At 35.8% G+C, this 27,214-nt stretch overlaps 3 protein-coding genes across 6 annotated transcripts; 1 reads left to right on the top strand and 2 right to left on the bottom strand.

Moving 5' to 3' along the window:
* Positions 1–214: 214 nt before the first annotated feature.
* LOC121729520 (methionine-R-sulfoxide reductase B1) lies at positions 215–5,028 on the bottom strand. Of its 3 annotated transcripts, none has more exons than XM_042118058.1 (4): positions 4,734–5,028; positions 4,500–4,604; positions 4,133–4,294; positions 215–899 (listed from the first exon to the last, which is right to left on the bottom strand). In XM_042118058.1, the coding sequence occupies exons 1-4, from the start codon at positions 4,840–4,842 to the stop codon at positions 718–720; spliced, it is 558 nt and encodes a 185-aa protein (XP_041973992.1). In that variant the 5' UTR covers positions 4,843–5,028; the 3' UTR covers positions 215–717. The 3 variants fall into 3 exon arrangements, with proteins under 3 accessions (XP_041973992.1, XP_041973994.1, XP_041973993.1); XM_042118060.1 differs by having other exon boundaries at positions 4,854–5,027; XM_042118059.1 differs by having other exon boundaries at positions 215–863; positions 4,734–5,026.
* A 3,602-nt stretch (positions 5,029–8,630) lies between these two features.
* LOC121729517 lies at positions 8,631–11,439 on the top strand. Of its 2 annotated transcripts, XM_042118055.1 has the most exons (3): positions 8,631–8,950; positions 10,058–10,627; positions 10,804–11,439. In XM_042118055.1, exons 1-2 carry the CDS (start codon positions 8,812–8,814, stop codon positions 10,618–10,620), a joined length of 702 nt encoding a protein of 233 aa, XP_041973989.1. In that variant the 5' UTR covers positions 8,631–8,811; the 3' UTR covers positions 10,621–10,627; positions 10,804–11,439. The 2 variants fall into 2 exon arrangements, with proteins under 2 accessions (XP_041973989.1, XP_041973988.1); XM_042118054.1 differs by having other exon boundaries at positions 10,058–11,439.
* Positions 11,440–12,965: 1,526 nt separating this feature from the next.
* Positions 12,966–26,956, bottom strand: LOC121729502 (E3 SUMO-protein ligase RanBP2-like). The gene is made up of 12 exons (XM_042118025.1): positions 26,732–26,956; positions 26,415–26,640; positions 20,389–25,850; positions 19,963–20,105; positions 18,004–19,850; positions 17,364–17,563; positions 17,095–17,235; positions 15,336–15,530; positions 14,784–15,095; positions 14,183–14,374; positions 13,707–13,829; positions 12,966–13,382 (listed from the first exon to the last, which is right to left on the bottom strand). Exons 1-12 carry the CDS (start codon positions 26,798–26,800, stop codon positions 13,341–13,343), a joined length of 8,952 nt encoding a protein of 2,983 aa, XP_041973959.1. The 5' UTR covers positions 26,801–26,956; the 3' UTR covers positions 12,966–13,340.
* Between the last annotated feature and the right edge of the window lie 258 nt (positions 26,957–27,214).

A 27,214-nucleotide genomic window follows, 5' to 3' on the forward strand; every position in this document is an offset into this window, starting at 1 on the left:
GTGTCAATTTTTGCTTTGCATTTAGTTAGAACAAATAACTTACCCGTGGGCCGTGGCAAGAAATACCTTCTTTTGACAAATTCACTTTCGTACTACTGTTTTTATAATTAGACACTGCACAATGAGGCATTTTTGCACAACCGCTCCGGTGTAATCAAGTCGAGACTGACTAAATGAACGTTCAACAAATTTTGCTCTCTTGTGCAAGATTGAAACACGCGTACTCCACCCGCTTAGCCGTTCTATCTTGATTTATTTCTGTGGTCGCGGGCCTGACTCATGGCTTGCCTATTTCACTTGCACATGAATATCTTGCGTGATAGTAATTATATTCGTGGGCCCGTGTCAAGAGAAGAAACAAGAAGCGATGAATCAACGTAATAGTCTTAAAATCTAAATGAATCTATGTGGTCCGCGACCGCACTTTAGTTATGAAAACACTATAATTTCTAATTATAACAAAATGACTCGATAATATGGTAACTGAAAATAGAGTTAGTAGTCAACAAACTAGCAGGTATTTTTAGTAAAAATAAATTATCTTAATGACTACACAGTGTTCTTTCTGGTGTACACACAATATATTGAAATATTCTATGGTTTTACGCGCATGACTGGTTAAAAGCGTGTTTCTACATTTTAAAATAAATTATTTGCTTATATCATAACAGTTTAAGTGTAAGCAATGCTGCTATTTATTTTCACATAGTTGTCTTTTTAATCTGTCCTTTCTTCGGCGGGTATGAAGTCCAAGGAGGCCGAGTTTATACAGAACCGTTTCTTGGTGGGTGCGGGGCCGTCATTAAACACATGTCCCAGGTGAGCGGAGCACTTGGAGCACCGCACCTCAGTCCTCACCATACCTGGCCGCGTTAAAACCAGTAATATATTTGCCCCAACTTAGTATGCACCGATTCCGTTCACCACAAAGCGATATTGTATTTACACGTCACACAATGGTGCCATGGAGATGTGATGCCGAATGATTCCGGGCGAGTGCGACGTGTCCGCAGGCAGCAGACGTCGAGCGGCCGGCCAGGACAGGGGAACAGATTTAGCGAAATGATAGGATAGGATGTCAATGTCATGCATATACAGTAAGTTAATCGCAAAGACAATAATCGAAATGAAAAGTTGATTTAAAATACATATCAAATTTGCAAAAAATAAGTTGAAATAAAATTAATGCAAAGTGGGTAAAACATTTAATCATGTTTTTAATATTATTACGAATTTTTTCACACACAAGAAGTTTAGTGAACGAACCAATTGTTAAGCAACTTACATTTTTGTCGAGGACGGGTAGTGTTTTGGATGGCAGGGAATGGAAAGACGAAAAAAAATATATTAACACCAGAATACATAAAATAATGATCCCCTTCCCCAATAAATATAATAATATCATATAAAGCTTTTTGCTAATGGCTTCAGTATTAACCAAGTTACTTGATGAAAATATTGCATATCTTGGGGTATGAAGATTTTTGCCGATCTACTGTGCGGACAGTAGGTCGGCCCAAATCTTCATACCTACATATTGTGTTTTTTCGCGTTCATAAATATTTTGTATTAATGTTAGCTATCCATTTTTGAAAAAAATATTCGTGAAAGCGGAATATACCCCTTTATAGCTATTGGATGTAAGTAATCATTTCAATTAAAAATAAATAGTTTAAAATCCCAAGAAAATTATCTTGTTTGGATCATTTTTCATGGGTTGATCGCCCCATACCAAAAGCCGTCACAAGCAAGGCAATTTAAAATTTTGCCAAAATAGTATAATAAAAGCAATTTTGTGATCAAACCATATACATCTCACATCATTCAATATATACATTTATTATTATGAATAAAAAGAATGATTGTTAAGCCTAGTTACGACCATGATTCCAATGTTGTGCTCTATTATTCATCAGGTTTTATTTATTCAAGAATTAACAGGCATAATATTTTGATCAGTGACATAACATTCATTATTTGATCTGAGCAATTTTGTATTCATGCACAAAAGTCATGCAACTTCAATGTTAATCACCAAAACTTTAGACCATGGCTAACATTTCCACATGAGTAGCATTTTGGTGTATATTATTTTCATTATGTGTGGTGATGACATCACATCATTTGATAAAAATTAAAATAAATTTGGTGTGTCTGTGGACTCATACTTTTATAATTATACCTCAAGATGCTACAATTACAAGTAAATAATATGTTACAATATGGGTGTAGACTATTTTTAGGAAATATATTTATTTTACAGATGTACATTTGTTACACCTAAACATATATATAAAAAATAAATACACTCTTATTAAAATTTAAGAAACCACTTATTAAATTTCGTTTTAAAATTTCCCGCTAAAACGTTTAAGTTCATCATGGCGTCGCTATGACGTCACGGTCCTCCAAAAACAAAAATCTTTGTATGGGTTTGACATCGAAATGTCACTGTCACACAAAATGGTTTGGAAATCGTGACGTCACGCTATGTGATGACCAAAGGTGATAACTGGTGAGTTGATATTGACTGTTTGCGATCACGTGATATTACAGATTAAATATTTACTTTTTATTAAATAAAATAAAAAATATTATAAACTTAATGAAATAAAATATGTCATTTTCGGTAATTCTATACAAACTCAAAAATACAATAATTTGTAATATATTTCGTTTATTGTCTACACCCCTATTAGTGTGGACCCACACTTAGGAGGGTATTACATTATCATTTATATTGGATCATTTCTATGATCATATATAGGATCCAATATATATGATCATTTGATCATATCTGCATATTTCATTGATGCTATTTTACGTCATAATATGTGGTTTCAATAGCCAATGGAGAGTGCTAACGCTGACAGGTATTGATGTCAGGGTTACTAGATCTCAGAGAATTTGATTTGTCAAAAGACATCGTCATTTTTAATATGGCTTGTTTTTTGTTATTTCAGCAAGATTATCCAAGTATATAATTAGAAAAATAATTACATTACATTATTTGAAACATATTAACGAACAAGAAATTAAAAACTCTTTTTAATATTAAATAACTGGCAGCACCTATTTCTATGACCATATTGGATCCAATCTCTCAGCAAATGTCAAAAATCTATGATCAAGGAAGGAATAAAACATATGTCTATATTACATTATCCAATATTGACTCAATGATCTTGGATCCAATATACATATATGAAAATCTAATATCCCCCTTATTCTGGGGCCACACTGACAAAAAATGCCATTAATTATTGCAATAATGCTATAACATGTTATCATTATTGCAACAATTAATGGCATTTCTCGTTAGTGTGGCCCCAGCATTAGACTACATATTATACTCACATAAAAAATTAAATTATTATGAAAGGTAGGTAAAAGTAAAATATGTGAATGATGAAATGATTTTAAAATAGGTGTGCATCAAATCTTCTGGCTTACTTAGTAAAAATTCATGATCACTGTTATATTTTTTTTTTAAAGTAAACTTAACAAAATGTAAACTTAGCAAACAATCTACTAATACTCATTAGAAATGTGCAGCACAACATTGAAGGTTTATTATTCAACATCCTTTGGTCACAACTCTTGACATGGTCATATAGCATTGTGTTGCCATGTAAGGTATGTAATCAAGAACTGTTTGAAGACCATTTGCAAGCAGGAAGTAATGTTGAGGTCTTAGTTAGAGCCTTTAGGAAGTCCCATATAGCAGTTTCGAAAGTTAAATAAGACATGGGTTATTCCACATTGGTTGTCAGTGAGGCTTGTGAATTGTGATATTTATTTGCTTAAGCTGCCCATTTGTGGCAAAGCATGGCTCTCCAGCATTAAAGTAAATAATATGTTGAAAACGAATTAATCACTTGTAGGTAAAAATAAATGACATGACAAATCTCTGAGAATGTCTGTGAATAATCTATCAACCTTGAATGTGTTCTGCATGAATTGTCACAAGGATGGAGCAGGCTGAACTTATATTAGGAAAATGATATGACTCTGAATTTAATGTTGATTTAAGAGATAAGAAGTTTATTAGCATACTTTTTTAATTAAATATTAGTAAAATGAATGCAACTATTGTAAAACCATTTGAAATGATAATAATAACAAAGTATACCTGCACTAGTATCCTGGTGAAGGGTAACCTTTTCCTTAGAAAGCACATCATTAAAGGCTGGCCATCCACATCCAGAGTCAAATTTAGTTTTGGAAGTGAATAGATCTTGTCTACAGACTACACAGACATAGAGACCTTCTTTATAAAACTTGTTGTAGCAACCTGCAATTTAAAATCGATTAAATTATAATTAACACCTCCATCGTGGGTATAGCAGACACAATAAATTTTCAATTGTTATGCACCAGCTGGCTGCCGCTTGTGTTATTCAAAATTGACCTCATTGACTTAATACCTATATTTTCCGGATTCCCTGCATAAAATATATGCATTTTGTCGTACAAAAATAAATAACACATTTAAGCACCTGTAAATGGTCTTTCTGTACCAGCTTCTTGTGTGACATGATATTGGAGAGGGGTTAACCTCTTCTTTAGGGCTTCCTTATCTTCCATGGCTCTCCAGACTACAGCTGAAATAGTTTAAAAATAATATGCAATGTGTACACCAAACTATATTTTGGCATAGTTCCAATGTTGATACATGGAAAATTCTACTTCGCCTACACAACTTGATTTAATAAAAATATTTAATAATTTACCTGTTGATATGGAGCGGTTTAATATTATTGAGCGATTTAGTTTATTTTCAGGTTGATTACGCACAAACTGACTGAGAAGTATCACTGTCGGCCTGATAAAAAAACGCATTACTTACTTACACTAAATTCATATAACCTTAACGATAGCTTACGTAACAGTACGCGTTCAAAACAGATAAGATAAAACACTTGTATGTTTTTATCTTAAAATAATTAACTTATTGCTGAGAAAAATAATAATTTAAACGATGTAGGAAACAGACGAGAATACGATGCAGTTGCAGTCGCCAGTCGCTACTCATCCTCATCTGTGGAGACTGGAGCGCACGTCAAATGTCAATGTCAATTGTCAACCACAGATGTCAACCAAGAATATGTCAACATTTACAATGAACGTGGGCGGGCCCGGGGGCGCTGCTGCTGCTGGTAAAGGAGAACTGTCAAAAATGACGTTTTTGTATTATGGATTAGTTCCTTTTTTCGCCACGTTCATTTAAAGCCTTGTCGAGCTGTATGTAGACCATTGACTTATAATTAATATACGATTATAAGTTTATGATGTAGACTATACCATTGAAGAAATTAATCAATGAATATTTTTCTATGTCAATAAAATAAATTCATTGTTAATTCATATCATAGGCAGATGACAGAGTGGCAACACCGTTGTGTTTACCACGACCTTTTCCTAAAACTATCATGTTTCAACACTTTGTTGTAAGATTACAATAAGATTACCGTACCATAAAGTTATACCTAGCGGAATAGAGAAACAAAGGCCTAAGCAAGAGAGATGTCACTATCAGTAACACTGCGTGGTAAAAAGAGATGTGTGATACATGACAGCAGCACTCTTTTTATGACGTCCAGTCGGCAAGTGCCGCACATTGACAATTTAATATCATAGAATTCATGTTCAATTTTGCTTGTGAAAGTGTATACGTAATTACGTACACATATTTTTCACACTGATGAAAACCAATTTTGGTTTCGTTTGACAGCTCGAGATTGTTGCTCTATTTCCCTAGGTATATTAACTTTATGTACCGTACTCAATTTTTAAATATAATTTTACTATAGTTTATGCGTTTTATGATGATATGCGTGACACATTATAATTGACAATAGTAGGGAAGTTACCTAACAAAAATTAATCGATAATTTAAAAATATCGAATCACTTCGTAAAGGAATTGCAATCGAAATTACCGATTTCATACTGACATTTCAGTGGTGCCGGCGATTTATGATGGCCGCCCTTTTTTATCGATTTGATTTCGATCAATGAATAAGGAAACAGATGGAGGCGACATAACTACAAAAAAGTGTGGCCGGCGCCATATTGAAAAGAACTAAACATGGCGGTCTATAGTGATGGGACACTCGGTTGATATTTGTCGAGGACATCGATAAACTAACATGTTATAAGTGAGCGTCCTGTTATATTATATATTATATTGATATCAAAAATATTTTTTTATATTATATAAAAAAATATCATTTTTGCAAATATGTTTTTTTTATATAGGAGCCTCCTTAATTTTAATGAAACTATTTAATTTATTTTAAGTTTATTAATTATTATTTAAGTTGCCATTATTGATATCGGGCAAAAATTACCAAAAAATCGGACAAATACTAGTTGTACTCGCGCACGAAGTGCTTACAGTTTATTTTAATTTTACCATCAATTATTATTATTATTAAAGTATGTATACAACTGGGTATTTTGTGAACATTTCAAGTGCCTATTTTTTCGCGATATATCGAGACCGATATTGATATTTTTTCAAATATATTGTATCGATATATCGATATTTTCTTTCAATTTCGACATCCCTATAATACGACACTTTGACAGTTTATGTACCTCGGAGAACCGGAACATAAAATGGCGGACCGGCCACAGTATTTTGATTTGGTAGAGGCCATTATGCCGAGTCCACTTATAAAAGTCAATGATTTCGATTCAACAGTGTCAATCTCTATTGACATAGGTTCCGTTTCATGCATCTGACATTTTTCAAATGTTTTCGTAACAATAATTTTATACTCCTATTTCACAGTTAATAATATAATTTTATATTAATAAGTTAGCATTTAGCAACTTTTCATTTTTATTTATTTACAATTAAGTATAGGAAACATTTATTTTTGTAGATGGAATATAATTTATTACATTTAATTTTTTTTGTTTTCTATAAAAAAATCCGTAGCAAGGAATATGAGAACTGTCACCCATATCATCATAAAACCAATGATATTCTATGTTGCATAAAACGCACAAACTATAAAAAAACAGTAAAAAAATGCAAAACATCCGCTATGAAATATCAACTTTTTTTAGATCGCTAGCTTGACGTTAAAGTAATATTGCTTATCTGTCAAACGGTGTCGGTAAGTAGAGGTGGTGGTAGGTCACTGGTAGCCGGTAGGCCGTAGGCCCCCAGTTGTGACGTACCGCCTAAAGGTAAGCGTCCACAGGTCGGTATCGTACGCAACGGACGTGTCGCATCAAACGGATAATTTTTTCACAGTAGCCTGTACGGATTACCGACTAGCCTAGTAGCCCAGTAAACGAATGCCCAAAACGGGGGTCTGCTTGGAAAAGTCGAAAGCAGAAATTTTAACTTTGGTACTTTGTTTAGAGTAGTTAAACATACTAAAAGTCCTGTCCGAGGTGAGCCCGAGGAAGGGGGGGCAAAGAAGGTCCCGTTTTTTTGTTTTTTGCTTACTCATCAAAAACGGTGCTTTGTACGAAATTCTCTTCTACTACATAATAAAAGCTAATTAAATTCTTTACAACTTCGTCCTTTACACTTTGTATCTATCTCCAATCATTGCCTCGCTATGAGCTTCTAAAATTGGCCGATTTTCAAAAGTGTGTTTTTTAGGATTTCGTACCCCAAGGGTAAAAACAGGACCCTATTACTGAGACTTTGATGTCTGTCCGTCTTCCTGACTGTCTCTCTGTCCATCTGTCTGTCCGTCTGTTTTTTCGCCTGTCTGTCCGTCTGTCTGTCCTTCTGTATATCCGTCTGTCTGTATCCAGGCTGTAACTCAAGAACGATAATAGCTAGAGAGTTGAAATTTTCAGAGATTATGAATTTCTGTTGCCGCTATAACAATAAATACTAAAAACAAAATAAATTAAATATTTTAGGGGGCTCTCATACAACTCCGCCGGAAAGCTCTTCAAAAAAATAATAAATTTTAATATGACTTTTGATTGTGCTTAATTCGGCCATTTTATCGTGCATACTTGCATGCATATTTCGGCACTTTGATCGTGCATTTTTTTTTTATGAAATAAGGGGGCAAACGAGCAAACGCGTCACCTGATGGAAAGCAACTTCCGTCGCCCATGGACACTCGCAGCATCAGAAGAGCTGCAGATGCGTTGCCGGCCTTTTAAGAGGGAATAGGGTAATAGGGGAGGGTAGGGATGGGAAGGGATGGGAAGGGAAGGGAATAGGGGAGGGTAGGGAAGGGAATGGGGTAGGGATTGGGCCACCGGTAAACTCACTCACTCGGCGAAACACAGCGCAAGCGCTGTTTCACGCCGGTTTTCTGTGAGAACGTGGAATTTATCCGGTCGAGCCGGCCCATTCGTGCCGAAGCATGGCTCTCCCACGCATATAATCCGATGTCTAGTTATAAAGTTAAAATTTTTTACGCCGGGCGCCGCGTAATTTCGATTCTCGTGTGTCATATCAGCAATGCGTCGGAACTACTCGGAACGTAAAATCGGCTACGAAATTACAGTCGCGTATTTTCCGCCTTTTGGTTTAGACACTAATCTTAACTTTGACCTGTCACGTAAAATAGACACACACATTGAATGACTCGAATCTATGGCATATTATAGAGTGGTTATAATGCATCAATGCCCAACGGTACAAGTATGCCGTTTATCGAGCTCGTTCAAAGAAACCGGTTTTCAAAACCGGTGTGCAGGCTGGAGCGTACCCCGGCGCGGGCGCGGCGAGGCGGAGCGAGGCGTGGAGGCCGGTCACTAGACGCCGTAACTCGAAATAGCCGCTTTCGCTTGCGCTCTCACAGTTTAACGCGTTTTAAATATGGAAACGTTTATAGAAGGTGTACGTTTGCAACCATGTATTTGGAACCCGTCTCATCCCGATTACCGTGAAACGCACATCAAAGATGAAGCTTGGCACCGAGTCATCGAACATTATAACAACAGCTCCATACCTAATAGTAAGTTACTCGGCGGTTGTTCATGTTATACTTACTGCGTTACAAGGAGGTACCTTGAGAGTTGTACTTGTAACGCAATATTATAATGCATTTTTAGGGTTCCGTAGTCAACAAGGAACCCTTATAGTTTCGGTCTGTCCGTCCGTCCGTCTGACTGTCCGCGGTTTTGCTCAGACTATAGGGCCTGAGCTGCCAAAGCTGTAATTCGGCATGAATGCACATCTTAATGATGCCGACAAAATGGTACTTATATAAAATCTTTAAAAAAAATTTACGGTACCTCCCCTACACATCAAAGCGGGGTGATTTTTTTCGCGTTACGCATTACCATGTGTGTAATCATTGGATAGGTTTTTTTAAAATATTATGAGTATTCAAAGATCATTTTGCGATTTAGGGATCCATTTGTGAAATATGCAGTTTTAAAGTGGAAAAAATCGTCGGGGAAGTCCAGTGTCCCCCGTTTCTACCAGCTAAACGATTGCTTCTGGAAATGCGAAAAAATTTACGGGAGTAGGAAATATGCTGAATTTAAAAGGAAAACTATCACGGTTAAGAAGACTTTATAAGTTATTGAGTAGGTACTTAATAGCTAGTCGATCAACTAAAAAAATGTATTCGTAGAAGTACCTACAAACGAACTTTTCGTTCAAAATCCTTTGAACGTAACAGAGATGACAATTAGATAATATTATGTACGACGTATTGAGTAATTCACGGGCTTCCAGTGTGTAATGCAGTACGGCGCTTAGAGGCGCTACGAAAAACCACTTTAAAAGCAAAATAACATGATAATCCTGCTGTAGATATTATAAATACTCAATAGCTTTTAAGTTCGTACCAGGCTGGAAAAGGTTGGGGAGCCCTGGAGTAAGTTATCCATACTGTAATATTATAAGTCTGAAAGTGTGTCTGTCTGTTACCTCTTCACGCTGACATTTGTTATGGAGATAGTTGGAGTCCGGGGAAAGAATATAGGATATTTTTTATTCTGAAAAATTACTGATTCCCGCGCGATAAACGACTTTCCGCCAACAAATCATCAGTCATACATTTTTGTTGTAGGTATACTTATGTATTATGTAATGTAAATTTCACCTTTTCCAGTCCACGCTGCGAAGACCGAATGGAAGAAGCTCCGCGACAACCACCGTGACGCTTTAAAAAGGGCGAAACTGGGAAGAAACAAGTTGCTGCCAGCTCACATCACAACGTGGAAGTACGCGAAAGCGATGCAATTCCTCGAACCTCACATGAAATATAGAATAACAGAGAACATTGAGATGGATCCACCGATCGAATCCACGCACAGCACCAAGATGTTTGACCACGATATTACCACATCCGAGATGTCGGAGCCACCTCAAGTCGGCGTCGTCAGCAACCAGCCGCCGCCCAAACGCCGGTGTCCCGACCGCAACGAGTTTCGTCAGGACACCGACGCGCTGGAGTCCTTCTTCAAGTGCATCCTCACAAGCACCAAAACTATGCCCGACTGGATGCAGACTCAAGTGAAAAAGAAAATATTCGCGGTGATAATAGAAGCGGAGGAGTACCTCTCGTCGCAGAGACCGTGCGTTACCAAAAACGAGCAGCCGGACAGTTTGCTCGTCGAGCACAAGATAAAAACCGAAGTGTACACGGACGACAGCTGCGACAATGATTACTGAGTGTGAGGTCTAAACATACTAGGCCGAAGTTACGCGGCGTAAATTCCGCATGACTACGCCCGCAATGTATTTTAAATTACCGATGACACACTATTCCGTCGCGTCCCGTCCGTATTTTGTATGCGGTGACGTAAATCATGCGTAATTTACGCCACGTAACTTCGGCCTAGTGTGTTTAGCCACATGTTGTCACTTTCCACCGAGCTGTAGACTGTAGTATACGACGTATCGATTAATTCAAGAAGAGAGCGTATTAGCTCTAACGCCGGCAATGCACCTGTGACTTGTCCTCATGCGCACGGGCACATGAATGAGCATACGTTCCCTGGTGAAGCGTACAAATTTACACTAAAAAATGAGACTGAATCATAAAAGACGACGGACAAGGCTGAAAGATTCTGTATATAATATTATAATATGTATTAACATGTAGGTATTACTAATTATTCTAAGTACTTTAGGTACTTGTTTGACTGTTCTGACTCCAAAAAATATAAGATGTGATCAAACTGGACTGGACAGACGGGAGGAGAGGGACTTGGGACATGATAATTGTGACATTTACTTTTATAGTAAAACTTAGAAAGAACACCGTAGGCAATTACATATAAAGAATAGACCTCGTATAATTATTTTAATAAATGAGGTCTAAAGCCAAAACAACTTGCACTGCAGTAAATTATCCGGAAATCATTTTGCGGCTTGTCTCTCGTGCACACTGTCTGTGTTGCTAGGAAATAAGATCTTAAAAAAACGTGCCCACTATTGTCACTGGCTATTTCATAATGATAAACAAATGTTGCAAATACCATAATATTATCATAATTAGTAGATAAAGGTTAAAATTATTGTAAAATATAAAGTTTTTTATGTATACCATACTTAAATAAAAAGTTACACACATTGTGCTTGATTTTGCAAGATGATATTGCCTTAGGTACTTTAAAGATCTGCTTCTACTCGTAATATTGGGCAAGCAGAATTCATTTCACCTATACATAATTATCCTGTGAGATTTTTCATATTCTGTAGACTGTCTGACCGCCGTACTCACTACTCAGAGACGAATATTAATTACTTATTAAATTTTAATTAAATAAAGATTTTGATATAAGCCCCATTCATTATCTGTCAAACGCTTCATTAAATTGAAGGTTAATCATAATTAAATGTCTCTAAGTGCGGCAGTTAGAATTTGTACAATTATTAACCGTTTCAATAAAAGACAGGAATTGACTATGTTATTTATTGAATTAGATTCACAATTTACTTTAAGCGTATTCAAACGAGAATGGGAGACAATCAAGTGATAAATTCGTTTTTAAAATGTTTTGTTAAACACGTTACTTATCTACAAAAACAGGTAACATGTCCCTTTCTCATTTCAATGTAACTTAATAATACTGGATTCATACTTCTGGTTCTATAGATTTAATGTGATTATTTTAAATTCTATTAATCTGTTGCTTAAGTCGATTTACATGGTAAATAAGTGAACCGAACTAATAATAACTGAAAGTAAAATTATACATTTCTCAAAAATCTAAGCAATGTCGATTGTGCAATACTTTATTTTTAAGTGTGGCTCGTTACTTTTGCGTTAGATTAAGTACATAATATTTAAAATATTGTAAATACTTAAAAGTACCGGTACTCAGAAGTACTTGACTTTTAGCAAGTGAACTAAAAAAACTAGAAGTCCTAAAACTTCAAGGACTGTGTAGTAAGTAATAACATAACAAGTTTCTATGTATGAATTCAGTACTATTTAACAACTCTAAAGATAATATAATTTCAGTCTAAATTCAAAAAGACCTGACCAATTTATATAAAAAAATACAATTAATAATAAACATCACTATTAACTTCCTTGTAAAGGAAAACATTCTATTGGTCTGATCTCTTTGTGCATTAAAATAACAACACATTACAACCTAGTTAGCTGTTATAATAATAATATTACATAATAATTTTAGGAAATATTATTTTTATTGGACTAAGTTGAGAACAGCGGAAGAAAGTTCGAGATCCAGAAATTATTCTTTGATAATGTTAAAATGCTTTGCACATTTTTACGACCTACAATTTGATAAAATTTTTGACAAACAATTGTTTAACTGGAAGAAACTTAAAATGAATAAGTGGCATGATATATATATATATATATATATATATATATATATATATATATATATATATATATATATATATATATATATATATATAAAGTATTTCTCGTAAATTACATGATTTGACTCATCTTTTTTATTATAATTTTGAATGAAAACAGCATTTTCCCTTAATTTACATACTAAAGTTTGCTATAACAGAAGACAGGTACAAAAATCATACTGGTAGTGTTGACTGATTTCTTTTTTATGAACAAAAACAAAATTTTCTTAATATAGAACTAGCCCTAGGCAGAAAAAAACGAACTTAGTCTTATAGACATGAAATAAAAAGAAAATGTGGCACAACTTTCGATTTTGTCTTTAAGCTTGTTTACTTATACTCTAGTCTAATAGTTTTTCAAGCCCATTCTAATTAAATAGTATTTACAGGTATTGATACAATTTGAACAGTTTTAAAAACAAAACGTGTCATAACATGAAAATCTTGGAATTGGGAATTGGAAAACATATTAATATCATGCACTATAATTTAACACTCCAATAATATAAACAAAGAAAGCTTACGTAACTAAAGCAGTAGACAGTCGCTTACGATTCATTTTCTACTGTGTATGTCCCAGCTTTACTAGTCTGAAAAAATAAAAAACTTTTATTATATTTATGATAACCACATTTTTTGTTACAACAACTTATTATTCTATCTTTGTTATTTTCCACCTTTTTGTCAAAAGGTGGCCCCGTGCGAGTTTCTTACGCCGGTTCTTCTCGGCGGGGTAGTTCCCGAACCGGTGGTAGGCCTCATGTAGACACGACGTTCTAAAAGAGTTAACTTTGTTAACCTATTTGGAAAGAAATATTTTTGATTTTGATTTTTGATTAGTTATTAATATTAATTAACTCACATTTAAAACAACATACATAACAGAAATGTAGATGATTATATTTAATTCTTACTTCACAATAGTCGTAGAATTCCATTGCCTTGTCGCTATCATTGAACTCGATCTTGACGGTTGTTTCCACGGGGTTGTGGGTGGTGAGGTCGACACCCGACCACGAGCACACGTTGTCGCTCAGCTGTAGTAAATAATAACACTGACGTAGAGCATGTCAGAACATACACTGTGTTCATTTATTATTATATAGATAAGGCCATACTTATATGCTTATAGCCAGCTTGGCTATTTAGTCCTCTGGCTTAGACTTGTATGGAGTGACCTCTATTTTACTCTAATCTTAATAAGACACACAAGTAATATTCCGTCAACATGTTGCTTGCCAAACTATTTATGTTTCTAAAGATTATTAATTTATTATTATTGGCCCATTGTGTCCCACTGCTGGGCAAACGCTTCCCCTCTTTTATTTCATAATTCGCGATCTTGTGATGTTACTGGCCTATGGTTATATTAAATTATGAATATAATTACCGTAAATTCTGTATCGACCTCGATACGTAGAGTGGCCAGAATCTCCCCAGTGTTGGCGTCGGTTACGATGACCTTTGAAAGCCCGGCTTCTTGGTCATACGTCACTTCTATGTGGCTCGCATCACAGACTGACTCCACGCCGTTCCGCACTAGCACGGATTTACCGAACGAGTACATCTCACCTTCCTCCTCCTAAAAATTAAATATGCTCATTTAATTGTATTAAATATCAAGACGTAAGTCTTATACTTAGACTGGCCATAGACGGACCGCAAGTTGCAGTCGTGACCGACTGCTCTGCGCGTGAGCGGTCGCGTTAAAATTTGAACCGACCGCTCAAGAACTGCTCGAGATTTAGTATGAAAACTACAGATCGCCGTGCGGCGACCGCATTTTGTAGTCGGTCTCGACTGCAAGATGCGGTCCATCTATAGCCGGCCTTAAACGTAATCTTATTGTCAAGACAATACCTCAAAAGTCAATACATTAATAATTGTAAAGATGTATGTAAGTATTACAAAATTATATATCGTTTCCGAAATGCCATACAAAGTCTAGCAGGCATACATTAGTAGCTAAGGTGGTTAAAGTTTATACAGACCTCATTGTAGTACTCATCGGAGTTCTCATTGTGATCGTACTCCTCATAATCATTATAATCTTCGTCGCCGTAATTTTCGTACTCATACTGGTCGTGGTCTTCTTGACTTTGGTTCAGGTCGAACTGCACCTGGGGTTCGTGTTTTTGTTCAGTTTCCGCGAATGGCTGCACACTCTTAGCTGCGATTGCGTCGTCCGCCCTCGCCGAGCTCTGTAAATGCTTCGGCATACGTAGAGGCGTTACAGTCTTCATCTCACTTTCTTTTTCCTCTTTCTCTTTCCTTATAGCTTCCGCGGCAGCCACTTGTAATTTCTATAATAGAAAAAATAAGAACTAGAGTATTAATTACAGTAGTGTAGAGTGCGCATAACGAAGTGGGAACAGTATGCACAAGTGAGAACAACACGGCGTTCCCGCCGCGAGCTCTTGTAGTCGTCGTTGAGTGCTTGCGAAAAGCGTTTACGAAACTGGCCGCTGCCACACATAATAACAACTAATAATAATTATTATTTTCACTTTGTACGACAAGGAAAACGCTCCTAGAGCACTTACGTGTATACACTCCTGCACTTTATCGTAGAAGGCGGTGGCGAGTTCTGGCGTCTTGAATCTCACGGCCAGGGTCTCTTGTTCGCCGGCGGCGTCGGCGTAGTTGCGGCCCGCCCACGTCCACGCGCGGTCCGAGTTCTTCATCGGCAGCAGCTCCAGATCCATGAACAGCAGCATGTTCAGCACCAGCTTGTGTACCTGCCATCGCGACAGTATTTATAAGTTCCTAGCTAGGAGACGTTCGCAACTCCTTTGCGCCAAAATTCGTTTATCGCGCGGGAACATTTGGGGAAAGCATAACACCAAATGCTGAACAACCGTACATTTTCCCGGAATAAAAAGTATCTTATGTCCTTTCCCGGGACTCAAAGTATCTCCATACCAAATTTCATAAAAATTGGTTCATTGGTTTGGGCGTGAATAGGTTAGCACACAGACAGACAGAAACATTTTCGCATTATAATATTAGTAAGTATGGATGTGAAAATATATAGAGGTCATAAGAAAAATTTATAAAAATGCCATAGCTGAGATACAAACAGAAAGAGTAGAAAACGAATTCAGAATTGAAAAAGGAGTAAGACAGGGAGACCCACTATCGCCTAAGCTCTTCTCGGCCGTGCTGGAACAGGTATTTAGGAAGTTAGACTGGGATAAGTATGGAATAAATATAAATGGAGAAAAACTTAACCATTTAAGATTTGCAGATGATTTAATTATTATTGAAGAAACATCTGAAAATCTACAAATTATGATTCAGCAGCTAGCAAACGAGAACGAAATAGTGGGTCTTTCAATGAATACAGAAAAAACTAAATTGATGACCAATGGAGAATAGAAGGAGATAAAGGTAAATAACAACACAATAGCATATGTAAACGAATATACATATTTAGGTCAAATAATTTCACCAGAAGATCACATACAGAAAGAAATAGATTTAAGAATAAACAATGCCTGGAAGAGGTACTGGTCGTTTAAAGAGATAATGAAAAATCCCCAGTTTTCAATGACAGACAAGAAGAAAATCTTTAATACCTGCATATTGCCATGCATGACATATGGCTGCCAGACATGGGCATTAACGGAAAAACAACGTAAATCCCTACAGGTATGTCAGAATAGCATAGAAAGGAGTATGTTAAGCATCAAACTAAAAGAAAAAATTAAACTGACAGAAATAAGGACAAAAACTGGGGTAACAGATGTGACATATACGGTTAAGAGGCTAAAGTGGAAGTGGACAGGACATATTATAAGAAATAGAAAAAACAAATGGGCCAAAGATGTCACTCTATGGTACCCACGAGAAGGAAAAAGAAGACAAGGAAGGCAAAAGAAAAGATGGGAGGATGAGATAAACGCAATAGCAGGTACAACATGGAGCAGGAAGGCTATGGATAGACAATTGTGGGAGAGTTTAGGGGAGGCCTTTGCCATAAGGCAATCAGATTTAGTAAGAAAAATTAATGTATAAATAATGTATAAACATTTATATAAAATGTAAAAGAAACAAATGTAAGTGTCTGAATAAAGGCTTATTTTATTTTATTTTAAATATGGATGTAGTAGTTATTCCAGTAAATATAGGAAGCAATCCATTAAACTGTTCTTAAAATTTTCCTTACGATTATTTGTTTTTTGGACGCGGAGTATAGGTTCAACAACAAAAAGAAGATAAGTAACCAACGAAATAAGCAAATTACCCTTAAGAAAAAATATTTGACAAATAGAATATGATGTTAATTTTCATATAACATGCCTGTTCTCTTCGCTGAAGTAATCTATAGCTTTTCCTTCCAGGATGATACAGTATCTTCAGTTCTCCAACTCCTCTCTCTTTCCATTCCTTTGTTTTGTCATCAAATCGATATAATTTACAGCGTTGACTGAACAGTTTTTCCTGGGAAATTATTAAAAAACCTACATCATTTACTGCAAATTCAACGTAACTTGTATTACGCATAGCATAAACTTTCATATTGAAAAGCTAACTCTATTACAAGAAAAAACTAAGAGACATCAACTGACCTCATCTTCTTCGCCTGTAGTTACGACGATCTCATCAGGTAAGGGAACAATTGGTTCGTAATGAGGGTCGTACTCTTCTTCTGTTGCAGCGGGCGCGGACTCGTCAGCTGCACTGTCATTCGCAGACTTATCGCCTGCGGGCTTCTGCGCGCCACCGAAAAGCGGTTGACCCGCCCCTTCCCACTGGAAGTTAGATTTTTCTGGAGAAGGAAAATACAAAAATTAGTATTTTTTAATATACAGACTTCTGTATTATTTCTTTTTTAGGGTTCCGTATCCAAAGGGTAAAAACAGGACCCTATTACTGAGACTTTGATGTCTGTCCGTCTGTCTCCAGGCTGTTAGTCAAGAACCGCTATAACGAGAATTCTGAAATTTTTCACAGATTGTGTATATCTGTTGCCAATTGCCACCTCTTGCCACTTTAACAAAAAATACTAAAAACAAGTCCTTAGTTATGTGTACTTTACTTTTGGCCTAATTTTGCTCTTATGTACTCTATTGTACGGAACCCTTCGTGCGCGAGTCCGACTCGCACTTGGCCGATTATTTGTACAATAATTTTCACCAAAAAGTAGTTAAGAATATTCAAATAACATGTTAGTTTATAGTATTAAAGTGTATATTAATATTTACTTACTTCCTCCGAATCCTTCAGAACCCGACGATAATACCGCGAAGCTTAGCGATGAATCAACTTTTAGGGGTAGTGCTTCTGTGCTCTTAGTCTCACTTGCAGAGCTAGCTTTGGGTTCAATTTTACTCTGCTCGGGTGTGCTTCCGAATGAAAATTGATTCGTTGCGCCGAAAATAGATTTTGATGAATCCAATTGGTTTTCGTCTTTCTTTGAGAAGTTAAGGGCAGTTTTTTGAGCGGCGCCACTAAATATATTCGCAGGATTGTTAGTAGTGTTAAAAATAGATACATTAGTTGATCCAGTAACTTTGTCGTCTTGTGAATTTGTAGCAAAATTAAATTTGTTCGTAGTGCCCGAATTATTTGTTTTATTTTCTCCAAAAATTGATTTATTTTCACCAAAAATCGGTTTGCTTTCTCCAAAAACAGACTTTTCCCCAAATATCGACTTAGTTTCACCAAAAATTGATTTGTTTTCTCCAAAAATTGTTTTAGCGCCACCAAAGACTGCTTTCGGTTCTTCTGTGGATTGTTTGGATTCACTAGTATTGTTTTGTCCAAAAACTGATTTATTTTCACCAAAAACTGGTTTATTTTCGCCAAATACTGGTTGGTTTCCACCAAATATTGGTTTATTTTCGCCAAATACTGGTTTGCTTTCACCAAAGGGTTTGTTGTCTCCAAAAATTGGCTTGTTTTCACCAAAGATTGGTTTGTTTTCGCCAAATATGGGTTTGTTTTCACCAAAAATTGGTTTGTTTTCTCCAAATATTGGTTTATTATTACCAAATACTGGTTTACCTTCACCAAATACAGGTTTATTTTCGCCAAATACGGGTTTACTTTCACTAAATACGGGTTTATTGTCACCAAATATAGGTTTACTGTCACCAAATAATGATGGTTTATTTTCTCCAAATATTGCTTTGCTTTGTCCAAAAATTGATGTATTTTGACCGAATATAGGTTTGTTATCTCCGAATATCGATTTATTGTTATCTCCTGATGTTTGTTTGTTTTCTCCAAAAAGTGGCTTCTGACTGCTAAGTAAGGTTTTGTCTTCAGCATTTGGCGTTTTGCTTTCCCCAAATGCAGACTTTTCTAATGTGAATTTTGGTTGTGTTAATGGAGATTTAGTATTTAAAGTATCTTTTTTATTAGATCCTAATAATGTGCCACTCATACCAGTAGCCTCAGAAAATGTTGATTCACTTTCAACTTCACTTCCTGTACTGTTGGCAGAAGAGGTTTCGCTTTTGTTATATTGCATTGGAGTACGGAATATGGTTGTGTCAACTGTTTTGTCTCCTAAGTTAGTAGGAGTACCATAAATGGAATTAGCTGGACTTTGGAAAGCTGACATTGGTACCTTTAAGGGGGTAATGGTAGATGATATTTTAGGTTCTGAGGCGGAGTCGCCTTTAGTAGAGGATTCTTTTTCTTCGTCTGTTTTACTATCGGAATCCTCACATCCGCGACAACCTTGGCAAGGAAATTTGTTTTTATATGTGTAAAAATTTTCAGGTAGCATTAGATCTTTGGCTTTTTTCTTTTCTTCTGAAGTGGCTTGAATCTCAGAAACGAATACTACATCATCAGAATCTTGAACTGCTTTACCAGTTTTTACTTCCGAATTATTACCTAGTGCGTTATCAACAGCAATTTTAAATTCCTGTGCTATTGCCTTATTACTGAATCTAAGACAGAACTTCGACATGACTAGTTCTTCGTCACTAAAATCATTTGCTGCAAATATCCACGTTTTCTCATCTTTTTCTTTATATAATATGTCTGGGGTCAAGCTATGGTTGAGGCAAATCTTAAAAACTTGTTCACGTCGCATAAGTACCCTGAAACAATGTAAGATTAGTAGTCACAAATAATATTATGCTTATAATTTATGCAACTAAAAAGTGAAAAGAAATTAATTCAATTATTAATTATACTTCCAAGCTTGTTTACCTTAGTTTTCCAGTATTTTTATGTTTCAATATTTTCACAGTGCCAATTCCTCTCTCCTTCCATTCTCCTGTAGCAAATATGTACAATTTAGCTCTATGAGCATAAATAACTTCCTCGTCTTCTTCTCCAGTTACAACTTGAATCTGAAATTGGTTTAAAATAAATAAATATGACAAATTAAAACGAAGTACTTATTCAATGTAGGTATACATACAATGTTTATTGCAGGTATTTTCCAGAAAAAATAAAAGCTGCGTTTCTGCCAGAGCTATGCTAAGTTGCTCAACTTGCTCAACGCAATCCACGTTGAGCAAGTTCCGGCAAATGAAAATATTGTATTTCACATTCCTCGCAACACGGCTTAGCTCAGCGCCGTAGGAAATGCAGCCTAAGGGTAAGGGTATAATAAACTAATTATGGATTTACCTTATCTGGCACCAAAATCACAGGGCTGAAATGAATATGGTGTCCTTCATCTTCTGATGCATATTCATTTTCACTATCGTCATCTTTATCTGTTGCGGGGGTCTTTGCTGGACTTTTACCTTTTGATGAAGTTTTAGGAGTAAATGAAAAATCAAAAGCTCCCTTATTTTCACCAAAGGGAGTAACTTTTGTTGTCTCCATAATAGGTTTAATACCTTTAGGTGTCTCTAGTAAAGCTGGCTTTCTTTGAGTTTCTTTATCACCAACTGATATGTTTCCATTTGTTTGTTGGGCAGGACTAGCTGGTGTACTTTGAGGTATTCCAAATGAAAACTTTTGGTTTGTCTGTGTTCCAAAAAATGTTCCTGTTTTTGGGTCTTTTGATGGGGTATTATTAGCATCTGGCGGTATTCCAAATGAAAATTTAGGCCCGGATATATTGCTGAATAATGATTTTGATTCATTTTTAACTTTTAAAGGATCCTTTGGACTATTGCAAGCACTACAAGTATCTATATTTCCATCGTTTCTTACCAAACATTGTTGACATTCCCAGGTACCCTCTTTTGGCTTAAACTGATCACCCCATTTGGGAATCACATTCGGTGTATTGTCATTACTTGGTTTTATGCCAAAATTAAACTTTGATACTGTGTTTTCATTAGTTGCCTTGGATTTTTCTGAGCTTTTAGGGTCTTTAGGAGTGCTACACGCACTACAGTTATCTTTAGAAGCATCATTACGTATCATACATACACTGCACTCCCAAGAATCAGCTTTAGGTTTAAATTTATCACCCCAATTACTTACATTACTCACGGAGCTCTGCGATGTTAGAGGCTCACAAGTTGATGCTGCAACTTTGGCAGCATTTTCTTCTTCTTTAGCTGCTTTTGCTCCATCACCGCTCCTAAATTGAGCATTTTTAACTGCGTTTATGAAATCATCACATGCTTGAACAGTTTTAAACCGCAAACAGAAAGTTTCTCCAACTAACTCTCCATCTGAAAAATCTTTTGCGCACCAAGTAACTGCTTTATCCATGTTGGGCATTTTTTGGAAATTCATTTCTTTTGTAACAACATGATTACAGCATATTTTCATTATCTGTTCTCTTCTCATCAACAAACGGACTTTTTTGTTTACTTTATGCTCAAGAATTTTTATGTTACCAAGTCCTCGTTCTTTCCATTCCTTGGTAGCAGTATCGAATCGCAATAATTTAGCCCTATGCTCAAAAACAATATTTTCTTCTTCTTCTCCTGTCTTTTGATCAATTAAAGCTGGCAAAGGTACTACAGGTTTAAAATCAACGCTAGGTTCATATTCTTCTACCGTGTCAGAACTATTTAATTTGTTAACAGTGCTAACATTGTTGTCTATTGGTTTTTTAGATTCTGTTGAAGTGCTAGAAGTAGTAAAAACGTTTTGTAAGGACGAATTATTCGTTTTAAAGGTTATGCCACTAAAAACATTGACTTTACTTTCAGGAGTTTGAAATGTTTTACTCGAATTTTGGTCACTGTTTTGTGGCTTGAACGTTGGCGTTGAAGAGAAGGTAAAACCACCAACTACTGTTTTATTTGATTCTGATTTTTCAATGTTGTCTTTAATTGTAGATGTAGGTTTAGCTAATACGTCTCTTTTACTATCAGTAACATCTTTGTTTGCATTATTAGCAGCTGCTTGTCGTGCTTTTTCAAAGGTCTCATAAAAATCTTTTGCTATATCCGCGGTTTTAAACCGAATGCAGAATTTTTCTAATATTACAGTTTCTTCGGCAAAATCATTTGCGCACCAAAAGTAAGCCTTAGTTTCGTTTTTCATAGGCTTTATTTCCATTTCATGTAATATAACGTGATTGGCACAAATCTTATGGATTTGTTCTCTTCTCATAAGAACACGAACTTTTCCAGTTATTTTGTGCTTAAGCAATTTCATTTCTCCAATTCCTCTTTCCTTCCATTGTTTATCTGTAAATCTAAAGAGCTTTGCTCGAGCTTTAAATATTACTTCTTCGTCCTCTTCTCCTGTGGTAACCTTAACTTCTGCTGGCAATGGTATTATTGGTTTGAAGTCAGGACAAGGATCATAATTTTCAATTGATGTATTACTTTTTTCAGAAAGTGTCCTCGATTTGTTAAGGCTTGTATTTGGTGAGGACAAAGAAAATACATTTTCAATAACCTTGGCACTCGTATCTTGTATACTTGTGGTCTTCAACTGATTGGTCATAAATATGGGTTTTTGGCTCAATATTGAAGAAACAGATGTCGATGAAGGAATTGTACCAGACAGATTTCCTGATGAAGGGAATGTATACACAGGTGGCTTAACTAATTTCACGTCATTAATTGTTGTAGGCAAGGCAATTTGGTAATTATGAGGGCTCCCCTTAATGTGCTTTGTTGGTATTGTAACGCTTAAGACTGGTTGGGGTGCAGTTGTGCATGTTGGCAAAGGGTCCGATGAAGTAATGACAACATTAACAGGCAAAGATTTTCCCATGTCTTTAAGCTCCATTGCATAAGATTTTGTTGTTGTGACTGTGGTTGCAGGAGCTAGAGACAGAGGATTTATAGACGAGGCAGCAGCGCTCGGCACTGTTTGTACAGGTGGGGTTGCAGTTACATTAGGTGGAACTAAATGTGCTGCATCTAAATATATTTGTTCTGGATTGGGGTACACAGAAGAATAATTCATGTGTGTTCTTGTGGGGTCAAATATTGGTTGAGCTCCAGGAACTGTAGGAGCTTGCGGGAACTGGGAAAATTGATTATATAGATTGTAAAAGTTTTGTCCATAAAGATATGGATTAGAAGATTGTTGAAGGAATTGAGGCATTAAACGTTGCGCAAAAGGTGGTATCACTTGCTGCGGTGGAAACGGAATTTGGGTACCAAAATTCGAATTCTCATTGCTTCGATACTCTTCCTCCAAATTATAGATATCATCTATAGGTTGTTCATAGGCAGGTTTCTTTAACTTATTTACTTCCTTTTTCAATTCAGCAATTTGTTTCTTTAGGTCTGCAACATCTTTACACTCATTCCTACACTCATCAATTTGTTCTTTCACTTGTCCAACAGATATTCTTAAAAGTTTGAATTGCTCAGTTGTGTTTTCAATGTTATTATTAATAGTACTTATAATTTGGTTGCCCAACTTTCGATTTTCTTGAAACCATTCCTTGGTCTGCTCCATGAAATCACTTATAGTTGTATCTCTATGTTGTAAAATTTTTATTTGTTTCTCTAGTTGTTCAATGTGTGACATATCTGCTTGACTGTTATTCAATATTTGAGAATCAATGGCCGTACGAAAGTTGTCTGAATTTGGGATATTATGCTTTTTAAGCTTTGGTGTTGAGCTCACATTGCGATAAGTATTTGACTGACTTCTGAGAGTCAGAGGTTCCCCATATGCCAAAGAATCACATTCATCTGATAAGTATTTACTCTCATTTTCACACAGAGCATTGTTAGAAAGATCTGTATCTGCTTTGTTAAACAGTATTTCCGTTTCTTCTATTAATGTTTGAATGTCAGTGTATAAGGCAGTAGACTGGTACTGTTCGGTCTCTTTAATTTTATGTAATCCTTTGTATGCAAATTGTTTGGCTTTACTTAACATTATAAGATATTTTGATTCCTTATCAGAACTTTTGGAATGCTTTTTCTCATCAAGGGCAATTTTTTTGTATGCTACACCTAAATGATAATACGCCTGAGGTGACTTTAAGTCTGAAAGTAAATCAACAACTTTTTCATAGTCACAATCATTCAAATGATGAATAGCAACATATATTTTACTTTCTTCAATAAGATAATTCAATTCCTTTGGACCCAAATTTTTATGAACATAATCAAACATTCTTTTATTGTTAGATCTGGCTGTTATATTGGATTTAAGTTTGTCTAAAAGAGGCAAAGCAGCTGAATAAAATAGAAGAGCTCTTTCTTCAAAACTTCTTTTTTCCTCTGCAGGTGTAGTTGCATTAGCATGACTGCTAAATATTCTGCCTAGTAAACACAAAAGTTCTGGGTCCAAGCCATGATTATCAATACATCTAACCACCTCAATACCCCTGCTTAATGTAGAACGTATGTCTGTGTACTCTGTACCAAGCTCATTTTGACTTAGCTTATAAGCACAGTCCCACCACTTCATTTGTGGCAGTGAACATAGAAGCTGAGTAATGTTCGCAGGAAGAATGTTCGGCTTGTCCTTCGTTATGTTTTGACTTTGACCTTTCTTGCTTTCAGAAGTGAGAGTGGCACAATACAGAAATGCTAAAACGTCTATTTTACTTAAGGTTTCCGGTCCACAGCTTGTCGTTGATGATGTTAACATGTCAAATAATGTACATTTAAATTCTGATATTTGCTTGTAATTAAGAAGCATCCATACAAAATGATGTAGAGAATTGGGATAAACTCTTTGTGCATTTTCATCATATCTTTGGACTTCAGATTTCTGTGGTAGCCTCACTACTGGTGGAGTAAATGCACCTGATGCTATGAAGGATGATTCCATTTTGCTTAATTGGTCATGATTTGTAAATATTTTCTCAAATAATTTATCTCGCCAATGAGTGCCCGAAGAAAGTTGAGATATTTGGTCGATATCAAAGAAGTTGTTGTTCAAATTGGCTAGTATGTAATGACCAGCTTGGGAGCACCTATATGAACCTTCAAAAAACCATTGACGTGCGGCCTTTTGCTGGTGGTTGGAAGCATGATTAAGCCAATTCATTTTGAGGTCAATGGGTTCTGATTGCCAGGCTATCAGCATCAATGGTGCTGAATGTTTAGTAGCATCAGAGAAGCTAATTTGGTCTTTGTTAGCTTTCTTCAGTAAATATGTGGCTGCATGGAATGCCAGTTGTCCACAATGATGTTGCAACAAATTCCTATGAAATTCGCCATATCCAGATGGTGGACCAGCTTTAGACACAATTTTTATGGATTGATCATAATCAAATAAATGATCACTGCATTGTAATAAATTTTTTGATGTACTATTTGGAACTTCTGTTAAGCTAAGATGACACAATTTTTCTTTGACTGTCAGTAGCAATAGCTGATATATCCAATCATTTTTATTTATTTGATTATATTTTAGGATTTCAGTCAATGTTTCATACCATGTATAGTTGCTGGTGAAGTAACTATTGTCAAATTCAACATTGCAGCTATGGTCACATGCCTCTTTGATTTGGTTTGTTTGTAGATAATGCTTGAGTAGCCTGGCATGAAGGATAGCATCTTTAGGTCGCGCTGCTAATTCTGATTTTAATAATTTTTCTAAAGCCGCTGGATCTGGGTTGGCTTGGGATAAAAGTCTTTCTTTAAGTCGAAATGTAATAGGATGCTTAGGAAATGTGCCTTCAGCTTTTTCACACCAATATTTAGCTCTTCCTACTTCCAGTGTAACCTCTTCATCAGCCAACAACTCACAAACTAAAAAAAAAATTGTATTAAACATCTCAACATTAAAATTACCTTAGAACTAAATCTTCAGTTTCTATATTAAAGAACTGCATATTAACCTTTTTAAGAACCAAGGATAATCATTTGTAGGGTATAGCAAAAATATAGTTTTTCTAGCTTTTTCTTTCCTAATTGTTATTATTATCAGCCTACAGTGTCCCACTGCTGGGCAAAGGCCTCCCCTCTTTCTTTCCAAAGTTCACAATCCTGTGATGTTGTTGGCCACTCAAAACGCATCTAGTTCATCGTGCCACCTTTTCTTGGGTCGGCCTCTATTACGCCGACCAGTTGGTAGCCACTCCGAAACTAGACGACTTCCTAATATTTCCCAATATTCCTATCACAATGGTTTGTTTTATATGAATCTAAGAACAATAGCCATAATAATAACTACACATACATTAGAAACAAGGTTCAAGGTAAATACATGATTTCTAAAGATACTTTCTCAGTTTAACAACTTGAGTTGAAGAAAAAGGTTATTTTTTTAATGTTTCACAATAAGTTGGTTTTAAAGAATTATATGCAGCTTACCATCCAAAATAGTCGCCGTCTGAGCCGGGTCAATGTCAAGAGAGATCTTAAATTGTTCAAGTGCCTTTTCCTTTTGTCCTAACTTTTGAAATGCGAGTCCTAGGAGCTTATGGGCGGCTGCATTACTCGATTTCTGTGACAGATATTGTTCCACATACTTCTGGCAGCTTCCATAGTCGCCGACCTCGTAGTATAATCGAGCTATTGAGTAAGCTCGAATTTTAAACTACAAAGAAAATAATCATCAAACTTGTATTCTCTCGTGATAAAAATAGAAATATGTAGTGAATTCTATGAGCGTTTACTATCGTACTTACGTCTTTTGGTGACAATTTATACAACAGACTTTCCACGTGTTTATCGACGTCCTTCTTACTTCTATACATTTTCTCTTCGTGGATCTACGCACTATAACAATATATTTTTAACACCAGTCCGTTCTTATGGTATAAAGATGTTGTATCGGCAAACCATAAAACACTTCGTCATTATTTTATCTCAAATTATAATGCGTTAGGTACCAACTGAAAAAAAATGTCCTTTTTGTAACTGTCAGACGGTATTGCCAGTTACTAATACCAGATTTGCGTACTTTTATAATAAAATTAAGTGCTATATTTTATTAAAACAATGAATTTATTCTCAAAAATCCGGCAGTCTGCATTCTGCACATGTGATGTACTGGATGATAATATAATTAAATGAATAGGATGCACCAATGAAAAATTATCCCAAAAGACTTAAAACTATTTTGTAAGTGGAAAAAAATATAAATCAGTCTATTTTTCACATTCTGGGTC

This window comes from Aricia agestis, chromosome 8, assembly GCF_905147365.1.
Source record: "Aricia agestis chromosome 8, ilAriAges1.1, whole genome shotgun sequence".
NCBI classification, from domain to species: domain Eukaryota; kingdom Metazoa; phylum Arthropoda; class Insecta; order Lepidoptera; family Lycaenidae; genus Aricia; species Aricia agestis.

Bases quoted from the DNA above. Each gene is read 5' to 3' on its own strand.
- LOC121729520 (XM_042118058.1), bottom strand. From the start codon at position 4,842: ATGCGTTTTTTTATCAGGCCGACAGTGATACTTCTCAGTCAGTTTGTG. The intron at 4,295-4,499 runs GTGCTTAAATGT...TTTAAATTGCAG, and splicing joins TACAGAAAGACCATTTACAG to GTTGCTACAACAAGTTTTAT. The intron at 900-4,132 runs GTATACTTTGTT...GTGCATACTAAG, and splicing joins TCACCAGGATACTAGTGCAG to TTGGGGCAAATATATTACTG.
- LOC121729517 (XM_042118054.1), top strand. From the start codon at position 8,812: ATGGAAACGTTTATAGAAGGTGTACGTTTGCAACCATGTATTTGGAAC. The intron at 8,951-10,057 runs GTAAGTTACTCG...CACCTTTTCCAG, and splicing joins CAACAGCTCCATACCTAATA to TCCACGCTGCGAAGACCGAA.
- LOC121729502 (XM_042118025.1), bottom strand. From the start codon at position 26,800: ATGTATAGAAGTAAGAAGGACGTCGATAAACACGTGGAAAGTCTGTTG. The intron at 19,851-19,962 runs GTAAACAAGCTT...ACATTGTTTCAG, and splicing joins AAAAATACTGGAAAACTAAG to GGTACTTATGCGACGTGAAC. The intron at 13,383-13,706 runs GTAAGAATTAAA...TTATTTTTTCAG, and splicing joins AATTCTACGACTATTGTGAA to ACTAGTAAAGCTGGGACATA.